The sequence below is a fragment of the Otolemur garnettii genome, unplaced genomic scaffold (genome assembly GCF_000181295.1).
Source record: "Otolemur garnettii isolate 467f Iridium unplaced genomic scaffold, OtoGar3 scaffold00004, whole genome shotgun sequence".
Taxonomy (NCBI): domain Eukaryota; kingdom Metazoa; phylum Chordata; class Mammalia; order Primates; family Galagidae; genus Otolemur; species Otolemur garnettii.
This window is the reverse complement of record NW_003852399.1, coordinates 39,952,067-39,961,732: the sequence shown is the minus strand read 5'-3', so window position 1 is coordinate 39,961,732 and position 9,666 is coordinate 39,952,067. Positions and strand designations below refer to the sequence as shown.

General features: G+C 37.9%; 1 protein-coding gene and 1 pseudogene across 15 annotated transcripts in view; one reads left to right on the top strand and one right to left on the bottom strand.

The window, feature by feature from the left end:
• RALYL (RALY RNA binding protein like) overlaps positions 1 to 8,316 on the top strand; it is a 698,583-nt gene extending 690,267 nt beyond the window's left edge. For all 15 annotated transcript variants that reach the window (XM_023517681.1, XM_023517659.1, XM_012810159.1 and 12 more), the window contains one exon: positions 7,342 to 8,316. In XM_023517681.1, coding sequence (XP_023373449.1) covers positions 7,342 to 7,359 — 18 coding nt within the window. In that variant the 3' untranslated portion in view covers positions 7,360 to 8,316. The remainder of the gene's footprint in view (positions 1 to 7,341) is intronic.
• LOC111728081 lies at positions 162 to 231 on the bottom strand (annotated as a pseudogene).
• Positions 8,317 to 9,666: the final 1,350 nt, after the last annotated feature.

Here is a 9,666-nt window from a genome sequence, read left to right as displayed (position 1 = left end):
TACTTTTTCTTCCATTCTTGAGATACTTTGCTAAGAAGAATATGTTCCAGCTCCATCCATGTAAACATGAAGGAAATAAAGTCTCCATCTTTTTAGGGCTGCATAGTATTTCATAGTGTACATATACCACGATTTATTGATCCATTCGTGGGTTGATAGGCACTTGGGGGAGGCATCTCTCACATGTGAGCATGAAAACCCAATCATTACACTTATGAACCATGAAAGGATATGGTTCATAAAATGTTTAAATAAAAATATTAGGGGTTAATTATGAGGACTGTATTTCTCAATATAGCAAGTTTTACAAACTACGTCTAAGATCTTTTGAATAGTGATTGACCCAGATTGGTTAATTAGATGCGTTCACGTGTTGCAAATGGCATTTATAAATTTACCAATATTTGGTAAATTGAGCAATGATATCTTTTGATATCTTTTAAGTATTTCATTTCTCTGGTTTATCAAAAAAAGTCTTTCAGAGAATGGAAATTTTTCTTAGACTTTCCAGTGTCATGCACAAACAGAAAGATTTCAAATCACAAAATTGGAATCCTATGTCTCCATCAAGTTTCAAATTATATATTCTAAACTGAAATCACAAGACTGTCACTTTAGTAAGCTAAATTCTCTTAAATAACATGAGAATGTAAGGCACCAAATATTTAGAGTTTTTTTTCCTTTTTTTTTATAAAATGATAGCTGTGTACATTAATACAAACATGGGGTACAGTGTAGTGTTTTCATATACAATTTGAAATATTTTCATCAAACTGGTTAACATAGATTTCATGTCATTTACTTATTGTGTTAAAACATTTATACTCTAGTTCTAGAAAGATTCACTTGTACCCATGTAAGACAGACCATATAGGTGATCTTTCCAGTCACCCTCCCACCACCCATCTGCCCTTTTCCCCTCCCTTCTTTCACCCCCTCCCCACATTCTTGGGCTAGGATTAGGTTGTAGCTTTCATTTGAGAACTATAAATTAGTTTCATAATAGGGCTGTGTACGTTGGATACTTTTTCTTCCATTCTTGTGATACTTTGCTAAGAAGAACATTTTCCAGTTCCATCCATGTAAACATGAAGGAGGTAAAGTCTCCATCTTTCTTTAAGGCTGCATAGTATTCCAGGTGTACATATACCACAGTTTATTGATCCATTCGTGGATCTATGGGCACTTGGGCTTCTTCCATGACCTGGCAATTATGAATTGGGCTGCAAAAAAACATTCTGATATAAATATCTTTATTGTAATGTGATTTTTGATCTTCTGGTATATACCTAATAAAGGAATTGTAGGATCGAATGGCAGGTCAATTTTTAGTTCTCTAAATGTTCTCCAGACGTCTTTTCAAAGGGGAGGTATTAGTTTGCATTCCTACCAGCAGTGTATAAGTGTTCCCTTTTCTCCACATCCACACCAGCAACTCTGGTTTTGAGATTTTGTGATATGGGCTAATCTTACTAGAGTTAGGTGATATCTCAAAGTAGTTTTGATTTGCATTTCTCTAATGATTAAGGATGGTGAACATTTTTTCATATATCTATAGGCCGCACGCCTATCTTCTTTGGTGAAATTCCTCTTCAAGTCCTTTGCCCACCCTGCGATGGGATCACTTGTGTCAGGGCCCGAGACTGGCCAGGTCTTGGGCCCAGCTTAGGTAGGTTCTGGATGTGGACCACTAAGCTACCTTGCTCAGGAACAGTTTCTTGTAGGTGCTTGAGGGCTATCTACTTTAGCTGGAGAGAGAGAGACAGAGTATCTTAGACAGAGTAAGGTCTTCTTAGAACAGACAGCTCTTAGTCTTTAGCAGAGCTTGGTAATCTTCAGCAGAGACACCGTGCTGGCGTTCTGCAGGCAGCAGAGGAGACAGAGTCAGAGTCAGCATGCCTGTGATAGAATGCGCATGCCTCTTGACTGCTCCTCCAGCCTAATCTAAGGCTGAGCTCGTGCTTCTCAACACCACAGGTGTAGAGACTGCAGATTCACCAATGCTCTCATCTCGTGAGCTCTCTCATGCTAGTTAGAACTAAATCTCTCTCCATGGCCTGTTCACCAAGGTGTTCCATTACAGGTATTTCCTATAACTCTCACTCCTCCTAGCCATAGGCTATACAGGCTGCTACATTTCCCCCTTCCTTTTTATATACAAACAAAATAACTTTTAATGTGGTAAGGGCAGTTCTTCCTGTTATCTAGCCCTTTTCTTTCTAGGCAAAAGATGGTAATTGTCAGAGTTCAGAATTCCAGGTATGGGCTCTTTAAGTGAGGAAGCCCAATACAGATGTAAACTATTAGCCGCTGCTAGAGGAAACTGATTGTGATGTTAATTCCCTTAAAGGTCTTTTGAAATGGAGAAAACTGAAATCTTTCATGATAGAATTTATCATTTCTTTAACTGTAGGAACTTTCCTTTGATATTTACTTAACAGACCAACAAAAAATAACGCTTTCCTTGCAATCTTTGCAAGCAAGAATTTTTCTCTCGCTATTCCAAAGGTTTTGCTACTCGGGGTACTGAAATCCACCCTTCACAGATCGCAAAAGACTGTTATTAGTGGATTAATGGTTCCACACTTGGCAGTTCCTCTCATGGAACTGTTACTCGTGGTCCAGAAAGTACCACCCTTCACAATTCCTTGATAGCAGAGTTTGTCCTGCTTTCAAGCTGCTTTTCCAGTGAAATTTTTGCTAATTGATTCCAGACTTTTTTTCAAATGGAGTTTCCTAGCACAGAGGTGGTTTAACTTGTACTCTTCCCTCCCTTTGTTCTCACCTCTCATAATCTTCCAAAGGCTTCACTTGCTTCCTAGTGACACTTCCCCTTTGGGCCGTGTCCAGTCTCCTTAGCTGGACCTAGTTGTAATGCACAGACACTAATGAGAGGTCGGTTACCCCTTCACCACACAGGATAACCTAATATTCCACAAACATATTTAATCTAATTATTCTCCATTGTCATCCATTGGTCTGGTTTAATTTCTCATTTTACGCTAAGGCACCACAGGTCTAACCAAGCTGGCAGAGTGCTCCCACGGCATAGAATTGAATTATACTGTTTTTTCTGAGAATGGTTTGAAATGAAAACATTAAACTGTTTTTTCTTTGATTTACCAGTGGGTCCTGATTCTGGCCCAACTGATAATTCCCCTACAATAAAGGTGTTCCATCTTCTATCAAGTTGATAATGGCATTTGTTTGGCCCAATGAAAGCCTTTTTTACACTTGGGACATACACCTGGAGGTTTACATGCTCTTTGTTCCTCCTTTTAGCATTCAATGTTCTTTTTCCTTTTAAACAATTTTCTCTTATGGCCTAGCTTCCCACATTTATGGCATTTGATGTGAGTTGTCATGTCAATATAGCATTTACCTGCTTCTACTATAAGATTCATCTGATCTCTCAACTGTATTTCAACTGCTGTATCTCATTTGCCATGATTTTTCTCTACTGGTATTTTTTCCTTTCGGCCTTTTACTTTTTACAGTCTTTCCCTTTCCATTCTTAGAACCTTTGGCTGCCTTAAAGAGACAGGAGCTCTTTAGCTGTTTCTTTTTACTCTGGAGTCTTACAAAACTTTACTTCCACTATTTCTTCACCAGCCTCAATCTACCTCAATTCTTTTCTTTTTAAACAGAACTCTTAACTGCCAAAAAGGGAATCGGGGCGTCGGTCTCTCAAAAGCTACTTCCTGCTGGCATTGGGCGAAGGTATTAGGGGAAGGCAGTTAGAAGTTCTCTTCCCTAACTTAAACTCTTGCAACCTATTCCCAAACTTTTCTCTTTGCTGTTTTACTGAAGGCTTTTCTCACCCCTGAGGCTAAAGGCTTGTTTGCTAAAGATTCCTATCTCCTAGGTCCAGCCTTTCACTTTCCCTCTTGTTTGGGGGCTTTTTTCTGTTTTTCTTCAGAAAACAGCCACTTCACAGAAGAGGCTAAAGGATTTTACCAGCTTTTTTCCCACAGAAGTAGTAGTTAGAATTTGGAAAGAGAAAACGCAGGAAAGAAGAGGAAAAAACCGAATGAGAAAGGTCTGCTGTTGGCTGTCTTTCTTAGATATTTCTTTTCCCTCTAAGCATTTCTATTTCTCTTTTTTCCTTATTTGCTAAAGTTTATTTCCCTCTCGGTCCACATTCACTGAATCCTGCTCAAAGCACCATTTGTCAGTGGCGTTCACTATCCTGCTTCTGACACCCCTTGTCAGGGCCCAGCACAGGCCAGGTCTCAGGCCCAGCTTAGGTAGGTTCTGGACGCGGACCACTAAGCTACCTTGCTCAGGAACAGTTTCTCGTAGGTGCTTAAGGGCTACCTACTTTAGCTGGAGAGAGAGAGAGAGAGAGTGTCTTAGAGAGAGTAAAGGTCTTCTTAGAACAGACAGCTCTTAGTCTTTAGCAGAGCTTGGTAATCTTCAGCAGAGACGCTGTGCTGGCGTTCTGCAGGCAGCAGAGGAGACAGAATCAGAGTTAAGCGGACCCGTGATAGAATGCGCATGCCTCTTGACTGTCTCCTCCTCCAGCCTAATATAAGGCTGAGCTCGTGCTTCTCAACACCACAGGTGTAGACACTGCCAATTCACCACTGCTCTCATCTCGCGAGCTCACTCATGCTTGTTAGAACCAAATCTCTCTCCATGCCCTGTTCACCAAGGTGTTCCATTACAGGTGTTTCCTATAACTCTCACTCCTCCTAGCCATAGGCTATACGGGCTGCTACACACTTGGGGTTTTTTTGCTAATGCATTTGAGTTCTCTATAGATTCTGGTTATTAAACCTTTGTCGGAGACATAGCCTGAACATATTTTCTCCCACTCTGAGGACTGTCTGCTTGCCTTACTTACTGTGTTCTTGGCTGTGCAGAAGCTCTTTAGTTTGATCAGGTCCCAGTAGTGTATCTTTGATGTTGCTTCAATTGCCCACAGGGTCCGTCTCATAAAAAATTCACCCAGGCTGATTTCTTCAAGTGTTTTGATTTTTTTTTCCTAACACAAAAATGTTAGGACTGTGGTTTTTATTCTTTGAAATATATTATTTAGTTTTAAATCTTCCTAGAATTAAAAGGTATATACTCACTAAAGAGGACAGCATCCCCGTTAAGTGAAATCATTTGAAAGCATGTATTCAGGAGAGTGAAAAACACAGAACATGAAAAAAGACAAACCACCCAGGTTCAGAGTTTCTTTCAACCAGGAATCCTCGCCAGGCGTGAGCTCTGGGCTGCAGACAGGAAGAGCAGTCCTCACCAGCTACCTGCCATATTCCATCTTTTCCATTGTCTTTCTATCATGGGTTTCACAACTCAAGTAAAAGGTCAAGTTGCCTGATTCTCTAAGTACTCACAGGAAATTAACCTGTCTCATCCATACTGGCACCTTCATTTGCATGTCTTTGAGGCATAAGACATATATCTACATAGATTTTCCAACTAACACCAAAGAGCTTTGAAATTGATGGGATAAAAATCGGTGTAATTATATTTTCCATGTCTGGAAGAGTCTGGAACATAAGATTCTGAGATAAATGAATTTTCCTATTGATGGGCTCTTGCATTATTTTATCTTCATATTTTTTTCTCAGTTCTTCAGCCAATAAAATTTGGGCTTTTATGTAATGTGTCAAACTCATGATTGAACCATGAAGTCATCCACTGTTTCCTTTTTTTTTTTTTTTTTTTTGACAAATAGAGGATACAAATGATTAAGTTACATTGTTTGCATTTCTTAGGTAAAGTTCAAGTTGCAGTTGAGCCCCTCACCCAGAGGCTATGCTATATATCCTTCCCTTGTCACATTAGGTGAGAGCTTACCAATACCCCTCCCTTCTCTCCTCTCCCCTCACCCACCTCCCCTCACTTGAATTTAACTGTGTTTTTCTCTTGTATGGGTATGCAGTTGCTTATTTATTGGTTTCACATTAGTATTGAGTACATTGGATTCTTGCTTTTCCATTATTGTGATACTTAACTAAGAAGAATGTTCTTCAGCTCCAACCAGATTGCTACAAAATATATAGTCTCCAGTTTTTTTATGGCTGAATAGTATTCCATGGTATACATGTATCAGAGTTTATTAATCCATTCATGTGTTGATGGATACTTGGGTTGATTCCTTGTCTCAGCAATTGTGAATTGAGCTGCAATAAACATTCTAGTGCAAATGTCCTTCTGATAAAATGATGTTTTTTTCTTCTGGGTAGATATCTAGTAATGGGATCATGGGATCAAATGGAAGGTCTACTTTTAGCCCTTTGAGGATTCTGCATACTTCTTTCCATAGAGGCTACATTAGTTTACAGTTCCACCAGCAGTGTAAAAGCATTCCCTTCTCTCATATCCACGCCAGCATATGCAGTTTGGGGACTTTGTGATGGGGACTATTCTCACTGGAGTTAGGTGCTTATCTCAGGGTGGTTTTGATTTGCAGTTCTCTGATGATTAGAGACAATGAGTATTTTTTTTAAGTCCTTTTGGCCATCCTTCTGTCTTCAGAGAAAGTTTAGTTCATGTTTATTGCCCAATTATATGTGGAATTGTTTGCTCTATTCTTATTGATTAATTTGAGCTCTCTGTAGATTCTAGTTATCAACACTGCTTCTACTTTGTTCTTTGCAACCAAAATTGTGTAACTCAGTCAGGTTTATGTTGGCTTCTTCACTTATTCCAGATGTATAAGGCTTAGGACTGCACTGTTCAAAGCCACATTGAAGAGGAAAAATATCCTATGTTCACTCTTGTTAGAGACAGCAAAAATTCGTGAGCAATTCATATCTCTTTACCTACCCTAGAACTTTAGGTGGTTCCTCTCTGACTCAGGCACTAAATTAGTTAGATTTAAGAAGAAATAGTATGCTATAAATCTAAACAATTTTAGAGTTGCCCAGAACACAGGATTTAAGAACATCCCATTAAAAATATTTGTTCTAGCCAGACATGGTGGCTCATGCTATAATCCTAACACTTTGGGAGGCCGAAGCAGGTAGATTGCTTGGGCTCAGGAGTTGGAAACCAACATGACCAGTCTCTACTAAAAATAGAAAAACTAACTAAGCATTGTGATGGGTACCTGTAGTTCCAGCTACTTGGGAGGCTGAGGCAAGAGGATCACTTGAGCCCAAGTGTTTGAGGTTGCTGTGAGCTGTGACACCACAGCACTCTACTCAGGATGACAGAGTAACACTGAAAAAAAAAGAAAGAAAGAAACAATATTCATCCTGATTCTTATACTTCCTTTACCCTTCTCCTGATTTAACCTTAAAATCTAACTTACATATAGCACATCTATGCTATGAACAATGAAACACAAATGTCTGTATTTAAAATTTGTTTTTCTTTTCTCAGTTTCTACAGATAAAGTGATCTGAAGTAACATGTGATGCCGCAAAGCAGAAAAGAGAAACTGTGACAACCCCCAGAAATGTGAAAGGAGGTTTCTTACTGGATAGCAGCATCTTTGGTTCAATTTATATAAAAACCCAAATAAAGAAAATGGACAGTATTGCTCAATTTTAGAAATTCCATTTCTTCTATGTTCTAAAGCTGTATAATTGTCAGGTTTTTATGGTTTAAGTCGTAAATGTGTTTTCCCCTTTGCTAATTATGTTTTTTTAAGTCTTAAAATGTGAGAGACATTTATGGATGGTAAGGGAGACACTATATACAAATGTATATTTGTAAAAGCTATTTTTATGATTAGCATGTTTCACTGTTGATCATATATAAAGTCAGGTGATATTGCAGTTCTACGTTTAAAGCTTATTTCCCACAATATCATGTAAGAAAAGACACATCTTATGCTCGTTTTTATAATTTATTTTTAATTTATAGTTTAAGGTATTTCAGACCATAAGGATAAAATACTTGAAAGAGTTATATTTCTGCCCTCTATAAGCACCATTTTTATTAATAAAGAATGCAGATATTTCAGATATGTTACCATAGTTAAAGGACTGTTGGCTTGACCTGTGATTAAGTTGAGCATGCTCCACTCTACTGAACTAAAGTGATCCAATTATTGCCTAATACTTCAGTCTGGGTGTGAGATTCCTTGGACACATTTTAATGCTCTTATAGGTGAGAACTAGATTGCCAAGGAAAAGATTATCTTATCTTTGGATCCAAAAGTTTAAATTAGTGCATACATCACTTCATTTCCTCTCCTATTCCTAGGAATTCTCCACTCCCGAGTGTTGCAAGTGTTTTCCAGATGCTCTTAGCTGTTGTCTTGTGCTGTGGAAATGGAAGAAACCATCTTCACAGACTGTAGGAGAATTCAGCATATAATTTCTTAATAAATACTGTTTCTTTTAAAACAAAGTTGGTGGTATCCTTCCTTTGGAGTACACTTAGTTTGAATACACAGTTTGAATTCTTTCTCTGTAATGCCACAAAATCAGTACAATAATGAAAGTAGCATGACTTTACTAAAGTATATATGGTATGTTCCACATGCCCACGCTCTTCCCAAAGCAACCTGTATCCTGGAATATATTTATTTACCACATAAAAGAAAGCCGGATGGCCTCAACTCTTGACAGAAGTCACATTCTAGTTTACATTTCCAAAAGGTATATTTTTCCTTCATTTTAGTATAGAAAACAAAACCACTTCATCAGGAGGTATTTACACTCTGCCAGACTAAAAGTCTGTAGCTAAGTGACTGCAAGTTCTTCATTAAAGAGCAGAGAGACAACATGTACGTGTCACCTGGAACATTTAGTGGGATAAAGTCCTCCTTCCATCAAAGAAATTGAGAAGAGTCTAAAATCACCTTGGTATGTTTGCCCTTAGTTTTCTATTTAACTTCTTTGAGGTAATTTATTCTCTCTCTGCCTTTAAATAAGCAGGCGAAAAATCATGCAATTTTAGCCAACAAAATTCTAAGGGGGAAAAAAAGAATTACAGCCCTATTATTAAAGAAAATGAATATACTACACTTTACTACTAAAGTCTTTAGAAATTTACACAATAGAACCTTAGGATCTGCATCAAGAATATACTTCCCTTTTAAGGGAATGCAAAAACCATAATGTGGTACCTGTCAACTATTTCTGGTGGGCATAATGGTTATGAAAGAATTTGTGATTGCTAGTGACTGGACTCTGAAATTGAAAGAACCTGTATATGGTTCTATATGGAAATAAAACCAGCCTAGTTATATCTTGGTTTACTATTAAATAGATAATTTTGTTGGGAGTAATGCAATGCTCCAGAGAGGAACTGTTGCCAGCACTGTGTATTAGGAAATATATGTGAATATTTTCCCCAACTTGTCATTTGTTTGTCCTCATTCAACAAATAGTGTGGTACTTATAATCTAGCATTATCATAAATTATTGACAGTATCCTACTTTCCCCGATGGTTATTAACTATTTTCAAAATAAGATGCATAATTAAAATGTATAAAAAGAATTCTTTGTTTTTGGATTTAATTTTCTCCACATAGGTCTTGAAGTATAAAACCATGGATCTTTCCCTTTAGTTATTACTTACTCCTGGTTTAAAAAAATTTTTTGAGGCACAGATGGAAAAAAATATATACCAAATCAACAAAAAGTATAGATGATTTGAGATGAAGGTTTAGTTTAACAACTCATGGGGGGGGGGGTCTAACCACAGCCCAAGGCTAGCTATGAATGCTTATCTATGGTGGTAGATATCACAAA